Source organism: Heloderma suspectum, chromosome 13 (genome assembly GCF_057233095.1).
Source record: "Heloderma suspectum isolate Gila_16-S chromosome 13, 16-S_ref, whole genome shotgun sequence".
In the NCBI taxonomy this organism is placed as follows: Eukaryota; Metazoa; Chordata; class Lepidosauria; order Squamata; family Helodermatidae; genus Heloderma; species Heloderma suspectum.
The window spans coordinates 31259330-31276304 of NC_139470.1; the positions used below are offsets into that span (position 1 = coordinate 31259330).

The 16975-nt window shown below is 50.8% G+C and overlaps 1 protein-coding gene across 2 annotated transcripts in view; it reads left to right on the forward strand.

Moving 5' to 3' along the window:
* The first annotated feature begins 2181 nt into the window (after window positions 1–2181).
* The window catches only part of LIMK2 (LIM domain kinase 2), a 68509-nt gene continuing 53715 nt past the window's right edge, over window positions 2182–16975 (forward strand). For both annotated transcript variants that reach the window (XM_084819800.1, XM_084819802.1), the window contains exons 1-2: window positions 2182–2367; window positions 11832–11931. In XM_084819800.1, coding sequence (XP_084675926.1) covers window positions 2328–2367; window positions 11832–11931 — 140 coding nt within the window. In that variant the 5' untranslated portion in view covers window positions 2182–2327. The remainder of the gene's footprint in view (window positions 2368–11831; window positions 11932–16975) is intronic.

Below are 16975 nucleotides of genomic sequence, written 5' to 3' on the forward strand. Positions count from 1 at the left end.
AGAGCGCGCAGATATGCATGATGGTCTTCCTTGCCGCCTGACACCTGGGAGCAGCTGAGGGGTGCCAAGGGCTTGGCACTCACTCTTGCTTTTGCTCCCCCACCCCAGTAGACTTTTCCAGCCAGGACCCCTGCCCTCACCCTGCACCTCCTCACCTGCTGCTGCCGCCACCACAAAGAGGTCTAGAAAGCTGCTTTGCTTTCTGAACAAGGCCCTGTTGTGCCAAGTGTCGTTCATTGGCTGGCAGCAGGGAGAGCACGCTGGCTAGAGAGGCTGCTAAAGAGGGGCTTCTCTACCAGCCTCTGCTGCCCACTTCGAGGCTGTGAAGCCCCCGTCATCCAGACAGACCCCAAAGACGGATGTTAGAGCAGAGGCCGCCTTCCTCGTAGCTAAGCTCAGGACTGTCTGCACCGACCCTTCAAATGTTTGCTGCAATTACATACTTGGCACATAAGCATTCAGAAAAATCAAGCAGGAGGGAGTTGACCCTGGCAGGAGCGGGGACTCTGAAGACTGTAAAGTAGGAGTCGGCAACTGGCACCCACAGGCGAAATCCAGTCCTTTTCTCCCTGCTGCTGTGTGACCTGGCTTACCATTTATCGGCCTAGTCCTAGATGAAGAAAAAGTGTGGAGAAAATGGTGATAGTGGCAACTTTAGAAGCTGCCTTATATTGCATCAGACCATGGGTCCATCTAGCTCAGTATTGCCTCTGTGTGGACTGGGCGCAGCTCTCCAGGGTTCAGACAGGGCTCTTTCCCAGCCTCATGTGGGGAGGCAACCTGGGGCCTTCTGCATGCAGGGCAGGAGCTCGGCCACTGAACTGCAGTTCCTCTCTTAAAGCTGGAGCTACATTTTCCCCAGACCTTTGCCTGCTGGTCCTTCCTTCGAAGCAGCCTTCCCCAACCTGGCAGCCTCCAGATGTGTTGAACTACGATTCCCATCATCCCTATCCAGCACAGCTGTGCTTTCTCTAAATTCTGGGTAGGCCTCACAATGTGACCCTAGGAGGTTTTCCCCAGGTTACTCCATGCGCCTTTTGGGTCTCCCAGTTGTGGGAATGGAGATTGGGAGCTCCACGTGGCAGGTTCCTGTCATCTTCTGAAATGCAACCACGCGGCCAGGGATTGGAAGGAGGCCCGCGCGATCCTGGCTACCCCGCTTCAGAGGTTTTCAGGGGAGGCCCTGCTCTGTCCCACCCACCACCTTCAGAAGTAGGGCAGGTGAGTAGGCAGGGCAGAATCATCTTGGCTAGGGCACCTCATCTGGGGCGCAGAATGCCTTTCCACTGGCCTGGAGAACATCGGGCGACCCTGGCCGCTGGATCAGACCAAGGCCTGTTCCATGGAGTCCTGGATCCTGTTTCTGGCAAGGGCTGCAGAGGGGAAGGCCCAAGTGGGGCAGGGGGGCAGCCACAGGCCCCTCACCCTCTGGCTTGTCTGACCTCCAACAGGAGCGGCTTCCCTCCTCCCCCTGCCCCCGCCTGCAAGTGGTTTTGTTGCTGATGTGGCTCCAGGTTAAGATGCCCTTTGGGACTGTTTTAATGTAGGGGTGGGCAACTTGTGGGCCAAAACATCTGCAGAGCCACAACCCCCATCCGCCCTGCCCAGCGTAGCCAATGGTGAGGCCAAAACATCCGGAGGGCCCCGAGTTGCCTGCCCCTGTTCTAATGTTTCATCGATACAGATTTAATTGCCTCTTTCTAGCCGCCTCCCCCAGCCTGGCGCCCTCCACCTGTGTTAGATTACAACTCCCACCATGCCCAGCCAATGGGGGTAATGGGAGTTGCAGTCCAACACCTCTGGAGGGCGCCAGGCTGGGGGAGGCCGGAGAGCCATAACAATAGCTGCCAATATGGCAGCCCCGCCCCCTCAGCCGCCCAGAGGTGAGATCATCGGGCGGCTTCTCGTCCACGTGCAGCGGCGGAATGGGCGGGAGCGGGAAGCTCTGATTGGTTTCGCAGACGGAGAGGAGGCGGGCACAGAATGTTCGGAAGAGCCGGCGCAGAGAGAACGAGTGTCCGTCCAAGCGGAGGAGGCGGGCGGTAGTGGCTGAGCCTGCTGTCCATTGGCTGGAAAAGACGGCGGGGGCGGGGCAGCGTGCTGAGCGGGCGGTGGAGCGGTGATCGGCCGCTGGCAGGGAGAGAGGCGGGCTGGTTTCGCCGAGGAGGGCGGGGCACCCGCAGGTCCAGGTGCGGCGGCGACGTCGGCGGTGTGCTCCGTGCCGCAGCGGGGGAGATGTGGCCCACCCCGCGTTCCGTAGAGGCCGGGTGACGTAACGCGCGGGTGGGCCTCGCTGAGGAGGAACTTGGCGGCGTCCGGCCGGCGCGATGGACGGCGGAGTCGCCGCAGCGGCGGCCGCGCCGGCGGGTAAGGGGGGCCCGCGGCCGAGATTTCCTTTCCGCGCCGGCCCCTTCCGCGATTTGCCGCGGGGGAGGGGCCACGCCTGCGTTGCCAGGCAACCGGGGCGGGCGGGCGGAGGTGAGGAGACTGCGCCCACCCCGCCGGGAGCTCCACAGCCCAGTCTCCTGTTTCCAGCCGCGGACGGGCGTGCCAGATGTTTCTGGAAAGCACTCGGGCAGGGCAGGGCAGGGCAGGGCAGGTTGGTGATGGCCTACCCTCCCCTCCCCTCCCCTCCCCTCCCCTCCGGCGCTTACTCTGCCTCCCTCAGTGGCTCGATCCTCAGGAAGAGGCGGCTGGCTCGATCGCGGTTTGTGGTTGAGCCGTTTGGGGTAATGAGCCTCAAAGCGGAGCCTAAATAACGCTGTTCAGTTAATCCGTCCATGTACTACGGTTCTCCTCATCTACCGCCAGTAGTGGCTGTGCTGGCTGGGGATGGTGGGACGTGCAGTCCAACACATTTGGAAGGCGCCAGGTCAGGGGAGGCAGTGTTTGCCTTCTTTAAGTCCTGATGATTCCCAAAGCAGAGGTGTGATTGCCATTCACTGGTAGCCAGCCGGATGTTTCTGGCTACTCGCAAGCAGGGCACGGAGGTGGTGCCAGCTTCTTGCCCGACCTTGGTAGACCAACTGACAAAGGAGATGCTTGCTTAGCTGTTGGCTGCCGAATTCAGACCTGTGGGTACTTTCCCGTGTTTTCAGCCGATGTGCTCTGCACATGCTCAGATGTGCTCTGTCCTGTATTGCTTATTTGTGTCAGGCCACAGCCCTGGTGGGCTCTGCGGCAGGTGGCTTGTGAGATGAGAAGGAGCTCTGAACAATTTTCCCCAACACTGATGCTGAACTTACATCCTCAAAGACTGCAGGTTTTGGCTCTGGCATTTCTTCATCTCCACCAGAGGTGCCTGATCCACTCCATTTGGCTGTGGTGTGTATGGGGTTCCTTACCCATTCCATCAGCTTGGTGACAGGGTTGGGTGGCTAGTCTTGGCTCTTCCTTGGCCATTCTTAGGCCATAGGATGGTCGACTGATGGACTTTATTGGTGAAGAAGCTTCTGATTTAATTGTTTGGGGTGTGAGGGGATGGTCTGAACCCCCCATATGTGCCATATTGTGCTGGGCTCGGTAATGAGGGCGTGGTTCATGACACGCTGATATGTCTGCTGTCATCCATGAAACGTCTATGACAGATCTCTCGCTCACTTACGCCTGACTTGCATCCTTATGAATCTGCTGGGCTACTTGAGTGTAAATGTCTATGGCTGCAATCCTACTCTGCTAAAATCAGTGGCAGAGCCCCTATTGAGCTTAATAGGCATTGGTGTGCACCATAAACTTCCTTGCTCCAGTTCAGTTGGCCTGGGGCGAGCAGGCTCAGTTAATATAACTTTAAGGCCTGAAAATGTGGGCTGCCTCTCCAAGGTTGGCCCTCCCATGAAGCAGGGTGAGGCAGCTGCGTCAGGTGGCAGAGTGGGAGGAGTGGTGAATTGCACGGCTCCCTCCCCCAAGAGGGCCCGTTGCCTCCAGCAGGAGTGCTGCCAGCTGCTCTCCTGCCATGGCATTTGCTGAGAGAGCAGCCGGCGAGGCTCTCTAGAGAAGCCGCCTGTCCTCTGTTTGCCACTGTTGTTCTGGCTGCATGGCTCTCCGCATGACGAGGCAAACAGAGGGCAGGCGACACAGGCAAAGGCGAGGGGGTGTGTGGGATGTAAATGGTGGGGTGCAATGTGGCAGTATGTTGGGGCTCCCTCTCTGTGTCTTGGGACTCCTGGAATGTTGGTTTTGTGCCTTTGGATACATGCCTGCTCTAACTCTTCTCTCTTGTCACACTGACCCAGTTATCTTACAGGGCTGCATTGTTGACATGAGTGAAATTGATTTCTTGATATTCCCTGTAACTTTTATATTGTTCTGGTGGTGGACGTGCGAGAGTTGTGTTTGTGCTTATCTATGGAACTTAGGTTATCTGCATCTCTGGGTGTTGTTCCTACGTGAATTCATCAGGTGTGGTATCGGTGCCAGTAGTCATGACGGAGCTGCTGCTTACTGCATTGAAACTCTTACTGGCTTTAGCCTGGAGATCTGCAGACCATGCGCCTGGGCGCCCCGAGAAGCTTATCGGTGGTTCTTCAGTAAGGCTCCCTGAAAGACACGACCTGCCGTCACTATTTCCATGTAGGGCATATCTGCCAAGAGATGTTGACACATTCTAGGGCAGGGGTGGGGAATCTGTGCAACCCCAGATGTTGCTGGAATACAACTCCCATCATCCCTGACCATCGGCCATGGTGGTTGGGGCCAGTGGGGCTCTAGTCCACTGACATGGTTCCTCACCCCTATTATAGGGCGTGCATGTGGGTTGCACAGGGTGACGGGCGTAAATAGGTCTCCCTAGTCGCATTCCAGGTGGACTGGAGGACCCACATCCCAGAATCCTCTGTAAAGGACAGATGAGGTGCTGTGAAATGGGTTCACCCACCATTACTTTATGTGAGGTGGCCGAAATGAAATTATTATTGTGTGTGAAGATGGGCTTATTTTGGGAGAGTCCTGTTGTGGCCACAGGTTGACTGGCACTAGGTGTGTTTGCCAAGCCAAATTTGAAAACAAGGACTTGCCTGTTGTACTGCGTAGATGTGGAGAATCTCTTAATGCATAGGTGACTTGTGGTCTCTGCTGCTGGGCGACATCCCTGTGAAAACTTACTATGTAGCAGGAATCTGCATCCCAACTATTACTTCTGAGTCAATGTCATTCCCTGGCTTTCTTTTTCTTCTGCTTTTTCCATGACTTTACAGCTATTACAAGAGTTGCTGTAGAAAAGTGGGAGGATCAGCACAAGCCTTCCACCCATCACCCTATGTGGAAGGAGAAGGAAGTGGTCCTTAAAAACTGGAACATGGGGAGGGGCAGCAGGGAATTCAAGACAACTGCATTCTTAGCACTGGATCATGCCACATTTCCTGCAATACAGGCTGTGTTAGAGCTTAAATCCCAGGCTCCTTAAGGATATATTTAGAGAGACCCATCTGCTTGGGTGTCTCACTAACTAGTGATAGACTAGTAGTTCCACAGATGGTTTAGTTAAACAAGTAGCGTTCTTTAGTAACAGCTTTGTGGAGGGTTTGTTCTTGTACAAGAGCGTGAGATAAGATAGCCTAGGTGTCTTGTAATATGGAAATCTCAGCAGGGTGATGGCAGATTCCTGCATTTAAAACACCCTTCCTATTTAAGGAAAAGATCTTGCATTTGTGAAGGATCATAGAATCATAAAATAGTAGGGTTGGAAGGGGCCTATAAGACCATTGAGTCCAACCCCTTGCTCAGTGCAACAATCTAAGTCAAAGCATCCCTGACAGGCTGTCTTAACTTCATCTTGGTTCCATTGTCGTATTGCTCTAACAGTCAGGAGGTTTTTCCTGATGTTCAGCTGGAATCTGGCTTCCTGTCACTTGAGCCCATGATTCCGTGTCCTGCACTCTGGGATGATCAAGCAGAGATCCTGGCCTTCCTCTCTGTGACAACTTTTCAAGGACTTGAATAGCGCTATCCTGTCTCCCCTCAGTCTTCTCTTCTCAAGGCTAAACATGCCCAGTTCCTTCAGTCTCTCTTCATAGGGCTTTGTTTCCAGTCCCCTGATCATCTTTGTTGCCCTCCTCTGAACCCTCTCCAGCTTGTCTGCATCCTTCTTAAAGTGCGGTGCCCAGAACTGGACACAGTACTCCAGATGAAGGATACACTTCCCTTCCCAGAGGCTGTTCTTCCCTATGGATGAGACATAGGTGTGGTTTTCAAAGCAAGGCTGTAAGGAACCTCCATATTTCCCAGGACAATCGAGTTCCTCAATTAAGAGATCAGTAACAGCAAGCAAACTTCCATGAGTGACAACTACTCCAGTGCTGCTGATCTTCCCCTCCGCTGTGCAGCTGCAGGAGTGTCTTGGTGCACTCTAATGTGACCTCTAAGTTCACGCAGGGCAAAGGTGAAGCCCAACAGCCAGCACAGATACAAGGAAGAGCTTCTGCACACAGCACATAATTAAATTATGGAATTCGCGACCACCAGATGTAGTGATGGCCACCAGCTTGGATGGCTTTAAAGGGGGATTAGACAAATCTGTGGAAGATAAAGCTTCAATGGTTACTAGTCATCCTTCCTTCCTTCCTTCCTTCCTTCCTTCCTTACATTTCTATACCGCCCAATAGCTGAAGCTCTTTGGGCAGTTCACAGCAATTAAAACTATAAAATAAAACACAATATAATACAATATAAAAGTTTAAAGCTACAATATAAAGTAAAAAAATAATTACCAGATAGAACCTAGCGACAGTGCAAAGATTTAAAATACACTAAGGGTGCAATCCTATCTAGAAAGGCGGCCACCTCCGAACTCAGAGGCAACCACCTATCCAAAGCAAGGCAGGAGAAGCATGGGGGGGATCATTCCTTCATTACCTCTTCTGTCCTGCTTTTTCTGCCGTTTTTGGCAGAAAACCGGTTTTCAGCTGGTTTTGGTTTTCAGACGGTTTTGGCTATCTAGCCACGGGGGGGGGGGGGAGCAGGAGAGGAGGCTGCTGTATGACATAGGATGTGTTGTGCACGCAGTTTTGCTCTCCCCACCTTGGAACACCCCCAGCCCTGCCCCTTTTCAGCTGCTGTGTGCTCCTGTTCTGAGCGCGGAGGACGGGGCTTCTCTGTGCTGCCTCTGAGGCAGCGCGGACATTGGGGGAGGTCGGCTTTCCAGGAACTGACCTCGGAGTGCGGTCTCCGAGGTCAGTTCCCGGAAAACAGCATATCTTATAACCATCTAGCAGCCATAGGATTGCTCCCTCCCTTAAAACAACAGAAGCTGAAAGACTAGGATGCCTGGGAAAAGAAAAGGATATTCACCTGGCGCCAAAAAGAACACAGCATAGACGCCAGGTGAGCCTCCCTGGGTGGCTATACTCTACCACCAGGATCAGAGGCCTACGGTGAGCCACAGACTGCTGTGTGACGTGAGGGTCCTTGGCTGATAACTCGATGAGGAGGATTTGAAGACCATTGACATATGATAAGACACAATGGCCTCTTCGCTAGATACAAAGTTAGGGCAAGAGATTATCTTTTTAAACTACCATCTAGCTTTAGTCCAAGACTCGTATGGCTATACAAAAACCTTTGGCAGGTAGTCCAGTGTTGACTTCAGTTATAATGGGAAATGGGTTTTGCCTTTCCCCCCAGGACGTTTCCATGCCCATTAAACTATGCCCCACCCTGTCCTGACTTGTACAGCAGATTCAGCACAACGGACTGACCCTGAGCAGATGCAGCCTCCCCTTTCCATTAGGGTTTGGCAGCTTCGTGCCTTGGGCCCGTTCCTGAGGGTTCTGAAGCTGGAAGTCTAATTAGTGGTGGCAATAAATCATGTGTCTGTGTCCGTTCTGTCTTGGTGCATGAAGCCTCCATGCTGGGTGGCCAAATATATGTTTGTGGGAAATAACAATTAAGCCTGTATTATTATCCCCACATTGCATATGGGGTAGCTCAGAGGTCATGCCTTGCCTAAGTCCATCTAATGCAACCTTCCCCAACCTGGTGCCCACCAGATGTGTGGGACTACAACTCCCAGAACCCCCACTGGGTGCTGGCTGGGAATGATAGGAGTTGCAGTCCAGCACTTCCAGAGGGCACCAGGTTGGGGAAGGCTGATCTAATGAGTTAATTGCAGAGCCAAGATTTGAACTGGGGTTTTCAGCTTCGAAGCTCTGCCTCTTTAGTCATTATGCTAAACGAGTGTGCAAGTATCCAGCCCTTTGGACACTAGCCAGCAGAGGCTCCCAGCTGTCCTGGGTAGGCAGTGGCTGGTGAACACTGATGACAGAATGACTTCTCTGGCCAGCTCTCCCATGCAGAATCGTCTTTAGCTGTGTGCTTGGGGTACTGGAGGGAGGGAAGGGTGTGTGCACATCTTGAGCCGGTGTTGTGTGGTGGCTAGAGAGTAAGACATGAGGGTAGGAAACCCAGGCTCAAAGCATAGCTTAGCCAAGATGGTCAGGCCAAGTCCTTCTCTGCATGTTTGTTGGGCTCAAATGTTGCACTGCACTGCTGCTACCCTGTAAATTGTGGAGATCTCCTTGCTAAGTGGGTAATGTTGAGCACTTTTCCCCACCTGTCAAGTGCTCAACATTACCCACATAGCAGGGAGATGCCCAGCATTTAAATGGTTGCCCCAACCCTTGGGAGTGCTCTCCTCACAGTCTCCCTCTCACCAAGTGGGCAGCAACTCTTTTTTTTTTTTATAGAAAAGTGCATGCCACCCCCCTTTGTGCTCCCACTCGAGGAACCCCATCTAATTTGACAGCTCTCAAACTAGAAGCAGTTACTGCGACCGGGAGCAAAAAGGAGGGGGAGCACTTTTATATGAAAAACAGTTGCTGGGGACTTGGGGAAGTGGCGATTCAAAGCAGAGCACCCCCAAGGTTCAGGGCAACCCTTTGAACCCTGAGGATAACCTTGGTAAGGGGGTGATCTACAACCCATTTCTCCACCTTCCAACAGCTGTCAAACCAGCCTATTTGCAGTCTAGTCTTGCCTGTTACCTTGTACATCTGACAGCTCAAATATACAAGGCTCCAGGCAAGGCAAGCCGGTATATTTTTGTCAGTCAGAAAACCCAATTTAGAAAGGGGGGGCATTTGCACATATTCCCCGGGGTCAGAAAAATGTGGAAAAAAAAATTCTGCCCTGTTTTGCACAAATAAAATTAAAACAAAATTTTTTTAAAGGTCTGACAATGACCGGGGCATGTTCGGAGTGGGGACAGGGGGAGCCTGTGGCAGCCCCTCCAAAGTGCTGTTCGGGCATAGTTGGGGTGTCTCTGGAAAGGGGCACTGGAAGTGGCTCTTGCTGCACAGCTCACTGCCCAATGGCTGCAACCCAGGATAAGTTGTGTCTCCGGGTTTGGATGACACGCCAACCCATCGTGAGTACAACATGCCATGGGTTGTTGGTGTGGCTTGTTGCCCACACACAAGCCACCCTGCGGTAATCGGTTTGGACAACATGACAACCCACCGTGGCTTGTTACCCACGACAGGATGTTGTGTCATGCGAACACAGTCCAAGTGTGCATCTCCCTAGATTGGGGTGGGCAACTTGTAGGCCAAAGCATCTGGAGGGCTACAACTCCCAGCAGCCTTAGCCAGTATAGCAAATTGTAATGAATGATAGGAGTTGTAGGTCCAGACATCTGGAGTAGCCCACCCCAGCCCTAGATGCTGGCAAAAGTACTTTTCTTGGCTTTCTGATGCATTCTCCTCTTTCAAATCTGTGATTGGCTTAACCCAGCCTTCCCCAACATGCTGTCTTTCAGATGTTTTGTCCTACAACTCCTGTCATCATTGACTATTGGCCATGGTGGCTGAGGCTGATGGGAGTTGTAGGCCAAAACATCTGGAGGGCTCCATGTTGGAGAAGGCTGATTGAAGCAAAAGTCCAGTGATAAAAACGTTTTCCCTTTCTTCTGGGAACCCAGTTAATTAAACAAGGGAGGTAATCCTTTCACGCTTGCATTGTGGGGAAAATGCCAGCATTACTCTGTCATACACATCTGAGTAAGCCCTAAAAAGCACTGAACTTGTGTTTTTGTGTAGGTTGGCCCCGTGGGGTCGCTTGATTTCCACCATAAAAAATTTTCCTCTGTAGAGCACTGTATTGAGCTTTATTTATTTTATTTTATTATTAAATTTATTAATCGCCCATCTGGCTGGTCAGCCAGCCACTCTGGGCGATGTACAACATATAATAAAACAGTTTAAAACAATAAAATTCTACAATAAAAACATTTTCTAAAATACCCTAACCCACCCCAAATGCCTGCCTGAACAACCACGTTTTTAATGCACGACGGAAGCTCATTAAAGAGGGGGCATGGCGGAGTTCCCTAGGGAAGAAGTTCCACAGAGTGGGGGCCACCACAGAAAAGGCCCTCTCCCTTGTCCCCACCAGTCTAGCTGTCCTGGCTGATGGGACAGAGAGAAGGCCATCCGAGGCTGATCTTGTTAAGCGGCCTGTTTGGTGCTGCTGGAGGTGCTCCTTAAGATAGGCTGGGCCGGAACCATATAGGGTTTTAAAGGTCAAAACCAACACCTTGAATTTGGCCTGGAAAACAACTGGTAACCAGTGCAACCCCTTCAGCGCTGGAATGATGTGATCTCACTGGCAGCTTCCTTTAATCAGGCGAGCCGCCGCGTTCTGTACCAGCTGCAGTTTCCGAACCGTCTTCAAGGGTAACCCCACGTAGAGCACATTACAGTAGTCTAAACGAGAGGAGACCAGGGCATGTACTACCGATGGGAGCAGATGGTTGGGAAGGAAGGGGCGCAGCTGCTGTATCAGATGGAGTTGATACAGCGCTGTCCAGCTCACAGCTGACACCTGAGCCTCCATGGACAGCTGGGAGTCCAAAATGACCCCCAGGCTGCGGACCTGATCTTTCAAGGGTAGCCATACCCCATTCAACACCAGGTCAACATCCCCTAGCCTCCTCTTGTCTCCCACCAAAAGTACCTCAGTCTTGTCAGGGTTCAGCTTCAGCTTGCATATATTGGGGGTGAAAGTTGCACTAATGCAGCCTTCCCCAACCTGGAGCCCTCCAGATGTGTTGGACTGTAACTGTCCAGTGGCTGGAGGATAATGGGAGTTGTAGTCCAACACATCTTGAGAGCAACAGCTTGGAGGAGGGTGTACCAGGAAAAGCGGTCCACACATTTTGACTGACCTCGGGAGCCAGCCAAAGCTTGTGATTCTAAGACAGGCCACCTCCTGTCTTTGTCATAAGCTATGCCTCAGTGCCCCCTTGAGGTTTGCTGCTTCCTCTGCACCTCTGAAGCCTTGCCTGACAGCTGCGCCAGGCTGCTGGCTTGACCCAAAGACCTGCTTGTCCCTGGCCCCGTCCGCTGGAGACCTCTCCCCTTTCAATGACGCTTTGGACTTGCAGCCACAGGCTGCAGGGATAGCTGCTAGCTTAGAATGCTTTAGGAGAGATGAATCTGATTTTGGGGGGATATGATTACCAGGGCTACTAAGCATGATGGAACCTCTGGCTTCAGAGGTGGCATGCCCCTGGGTGTCTGCTGCTGGGACGCCAGAATGAGAAAGGGCTCTTACCCTCCTCTCTTGCTTGGGGGCTTCCTGGAGGCATCTGACTGGCCACTGAGGGAAGGAAGCAGGAGGCTGTCCTAGATGGACCGTTTGGGCGGTTCTTCTCAAATTTCATCGTAGTGTGACTTGGTTGCAGGTTTGGACACTTGCACTGCTTTGCATCCTGTGACTGGTGAAGGCGTATATTGAGGGACTCCAGCTGCTGCTGTTTTACTCAAGATATTGAGAAGTGAGGAAGCTCTTCCTGTTCCGGGGTAGCTGCTAAAGTGATAAGTCTTTGTGCTTGTGTGTAGGTGAAGAGGAGTGGAGGTGCTTGGGATGTGGGGACAGCACTGCCGCTGGTCAGCGACTCTACAGAACCGTTAATGAAGTTTGGCACGCTTCCTGCTTCCGGTAGGTAAAACTAATCCTGTTGCCTTGTCTTTCTTGGTGACTGAAACCCACCTGCTCAGCATGCGCGACTACAGAAATGTGGGGCAGATGGCCTATTGGGCTTGCTCCCGAAAGGGTTTGGATGGCCCACCCTCTCTGATTTTCAGCACCAGGTGAAAATGTTTTTTTTCAAGCTTGCTTTTAAGATGCGATCTGTGGTGTTATGGAGATTTATTCTGCTTTTTTCTAACTTGTCTTGTTTTTATTTACTGTGATTTATATTTTTATATTTTGAATTCATTGTATGATCTTATTGTTTTAGTTATATGGCATTTCTGTGTTGAATTGTAAGCTGCTTTGATTATTTTTCATTAAAAAGGCAGTTAAAACATTAAACTAAACTAAATGCAAGCTTATGGCTCTACAGCAGAGCAGATGGTGGGTTTGCCAGTCTGCTTCTCGCCAGTCTAGCGGGTGGCAATGATGTGGCGGCTTGTTCTCCACTCCTGTCGTTATGGTTCTTTCATCACCTCTAGCCACCTTCTGCAATTCTGCTTGCCATGGCAAGTGTTCTGTTGCCCTCACCAAAGGGTGATGGAGATGAGAGGAGCTGCAGCTTCCTCTTTAGATTGTAGTTGTGAAGTAGGGAGGTATGGAAAATTAACTTCAGTTCATTTTTGACCAGAAATTATCCAGTTTGCACCTCCTTGAACACAAAAACAATCTGCGGCCCAACTCCGTACATTTCCGAGCTAGCAGTGCAATTCGCAGAGTAAAAAATGAGCTTAAAACTGCATGCTTCCAAACAGTGCATCTGAAAAGTGCGTACTTTTGAAAAATGAGCTCAAACACGCTTTAGTCTATGGGAGAAAATTGTATACACTTCACAAATGTGCACAGTTGATGTGTACATTTGGGAAAATGTGCATGAAATATGTGTGAACTTTCATGCGAAAAGAAAACCAAGCTCGCCTTCTAACACAGACATGAGTCAGAAAGAGCTTTGAGACAGAATTCAGAGAACGTTTACAAGCTCCAATTTTGCTTATTCACGTATACCTGTTGTGTACTGGGTGGAGGCATCAGTTTCATTGAGCTTTGGAGGGCGCAGTGTTCCCCTCTCTAGCTCCAAGCTGGAAAGCAAGATAGAGCTGATCATTGGAACTCTTGAGCATCTTTGCCACTGAAAGGAGGAAGGGGGGTAGGCAGGGACAAAATGTTGCTTGGATTGAACACCAGCCCAGCAAGGTAGGCTAACACAACCCCTTAAGTCCAGCTCAGCCAGAGCCAGGGGACTCCCAGACCGTGCAGCACTCCCCTAACAAGGGACCAAGCACTTTAGTCCACAGTCCTAGGCCTGAACCAGTAGCAATAACCAAAAGGAAAACTCTGGACTTAGTACCAAGTTGATTTCTTGACAGCCACCTACTGCCAAAATGAGCCCCAGCCAACCTTGGCTGAAAATAAGCCCCTCCCCCTAGATTGGAGAGCGGGGTGTCACCCCAGAAGTTGCATTTGGCTTTTAGGGCCCTCAGATGCCCAGCACAACTGCCCTGAACTTGCAGCTTGGGGAGGGGAGCATGGAGGAGCAGTGCGAAGTAAGGGACCAGCAGCTCGGTTCTGAGGATATACGCTTAGAAGGAAATCCCATAAATTTACTCCCATGTAAGTGTACATAGCAGGGTTGGCAACTTGGCCTGCTGCCGCTCCCCCGCCCCCGCATAATGGCTGCTTTCTTCCCCCCACTGCCTTAATGAGGAAGGAGGAAGCAGACGGAGGGGAAAGTGGGGGGGGGAGGAGGAATCTCAGTCAAGGGGGGGAGGAGGAGGAGGAGGAAGGTGAGTGCGGTGTCAGGCGGGAGGAAATCTGGCAGCAGAACAGGATCCAACAAAACATAAGAATGTGCCTGCAGGGCCAAAAAGGTTGCTTACCCGGGTATATAGGGTTGCATGTGTTTACTTGGGAGTAAGTCCCACTGAACCCATTCTACTTAGTTCTAAGTAGACCCGCCTGAATTAAAGACATTAAAGGGGTGGGGCAGGATCCTGGCTACCACAAATCTTTGCTTGGCTACCAAGGCCAGTCAAGACCTCTGGACTCCTAACAGATAGTGGAGAAATGGCATGTCAGTGAAGTGAAAAAGAAAATGGTTCCATTCTCTTTCGGTGGTTTTAGTTTCCATCCGCAGGTGTGCCCCTGCAAGTGATTCCCCTGCAAGTGATTCCCATGGCAAAGATGATACTCTTGGAAGGAGCCGTTTTGGGGTTTGCTTATGAGTCAGACCCACAAATGCCCTTGCCTTGGCACCATGTGCATGGGCAGGCATGTGCCTTGACCCAGTTCTAAGGTGTTTTCTGTGGGAATGATGTGAAAGGTTCACTTGTGTGAACATAAGTCTGCAAGCTGGTAGAATTCTTCACCAGCTGGTGGATGCTGTTGTTGTCTTCACAAGGCAGGGGAGTATATGAGAGCAGCAAGGTCTGGGTCTGGCTGGTGAGCAAGCCAAACTTAGAGAGGCAAATTCTGCCAGTTGGCTGTGGGCTAAATGAATGACACAGTTGAAAAGCGGCCGTCACCTGCATTGCATTATCAGATGTTCCTTTTGGTCAAAGTGGCAACTGACAGTGTCCTCATCCATGCTGGGTGGACTACCACATCCCGATTGAACTGCAAATAGCAGTGTTGTTTAGGGGAAGCAATAATGGAACTTGGAGATGCAGCAGGGTGGAATGCCCTGCAAATATTATTTATTTATTTAATATTCTTATACCCCACCCTTCCTCCAGGAGAAGCAGCTTGCAGTATTAATAAAACAATTACCAATAAAACAATCATAAAATCATACTGTCACACAGAGGGAAGTTTCAGCAAGGTTTCAGCTCCGGGTTCTCCTGGATTATCCAGGAGAATAATCTCCTGGCATTATCTAGATCAGCCTTCCCCAATCCTGGCGTGCTGCAGATGTGTTTGATTACATCTCCCTTGCTGGGGCTGACTGGTATTGTAGTCTGGGGAAAAGTCTGATCTAGATCTATTCCAAGTTGGCTCCAGACCCAGTTTGGTACAGAGACAGCCTTGTTTGCTTTGGGAGATGTTCCATACCAGGAACTGGACAGGCGGAGTTCATTCAGTTGGGCCTCAGTGGTTTTGATACTGTGGTATCCTCCATATGGAACATGGGAAGCCACCTTAGAGCTCATCAGATGATGATTCCAGCTAGCTCAGCATTGTCTGTCCTGACCAACAAAAGCTCTCCAAAGGTTTCAGATGGGAATCTTCCCCAGCCCTTCTTGTAGATGTCAGGGTCTTAACCTGGACCTTCCGCATGCAAAGCACATTCTCTCTCTCTCTCTCTCTCTCTCTCTCTCTCTCTGAGCCTTGGCCTTAGGGTGTAGCTCTTCTAGCCAGCAGATGTATTTGCAAGTGCCCCATTCTGTTGCTTAACTCAGCCAGCTGGAGTGCTTAAACATGATTCCTGGGCTGCTTTTTGTAGAACTTACAGTGTAGAGTGGAGCAAAGAGAGGACCATTCTGGGGATGGACTTTGTTTTCCAGGCTCTGTGAAGCTTTCTCTCTCCAGCCCCCTCCCCCCCAGCCTATTTGCATTCAGCAAGCTGGCTTACAAGAGGCAATGGCCAGTTTTGGATGATCCTATCTTGGCTTAATAAGCTGAGATATGAACAAGCCTTTTGCCTGCCCCAAAAGGCAGCCCCTTTACTCCTTCTTTCAGGATGTGAGCAGTCTCTAACCATATTTTCCCATTTTATCTGAACCAGGAAACTATGGTTACCAGCTTTCGAACAAGCTCAGAAATTAAACCAAGTTCAGACCATAGTTTAATACCTTGGCTTGTTTCAAAACTGATACCCATAGTTTCCTGGTTTGGACAAAATGGGAAACAATGTTTAAATAGAGGCTTCCTGGTTTGATTGCTTGAGGAACAAAGGGGTTTCGTGTGTGGGCAAAAAGCTCATTCAGATCTCATTTTATTAAGCTGAGATACAGTTGTGTGAACCGAGGCAGTGACTGCTGCAACAGCCGTGTCTCCAGTGTTGCCTATCTCTGCTTTAGATCATCTCATTGGACTGCCAAGAGGTTTTAGACTTTGGAAGGTCCTAAATGACCACCAGTTTCCAGATAATTTCCACAATCTGTTGCTATTAAGACTTCCGGAAATTTACCTTCTGGGCGCTGATGCCAGAATCACTTTTCCTCCCACCACTAGGTCTAAATCTTTAAAACAGCCTTCCCCAACTTGGTGCCCTACAGATGCGTTGGATGACTAGTCCCAGCACCAGGTTGGGGAAGACTGCCTGAGAACTAAGCCAGTGGGCTTAACGTCCTCCTCTTTGGGCCAGCAGCTGAAATGATTTTTTCTGTAGTAATATTCATTATAAAGCACCTCGAAAGCTAGGTGCTGTAAGATGGTTGTACTGAAAAGGAAAATCCTGCCCATAAAGCTGATGCTAGTAACTAAACTGGCCATGCACCAGGGCTGAAGTTTCTCTGGAGGTCAGCTTAGGCTCTCCACATTCAAAACTGCTTCTTTCTGTGCAACTGTGGACCACTGTGCTGTGCATGGCACATCAAGATGAATTGCAGGGGCTGCAGCAGCTGGCTGTGAACAGGGTGAACTCTTGTCACTTGAGGGGAAGTGACTCAGTTCTTCCCCTTGTTGACTTAACTGCAAGGTGGTAGTGTCAACTTCTGTATGTGTTGATGCGTTCTGCAAACAGCTGGACGTGGATGTGTCAGGAAGAAATGAATGGCCAGTACTTGTGTCCTGCACCTAGGTACATGCAAGGGCCAACTGCATTCTGTGCCTCCCTGATTGTCCAGGATTCAGGCCAACACGTGGTTTGTATTAAAAGCTGCAATAGAGGAAATGTTCCCCTCCACCAGCAAACCCCGTTTTCCTTGCTGCTGGATGGCTGTGTTTTTCTAAACCAACCGGTCTTGCTTTCCCTTGTCTGCTGCTGGCCTGCATGCTTGTTTCTTGCCTTAATACTCCTGTGCCAAAGTTTTAAGAGGCTGCCGGTGGCGGAAAGCCTTTGGCAGCTTGCAGC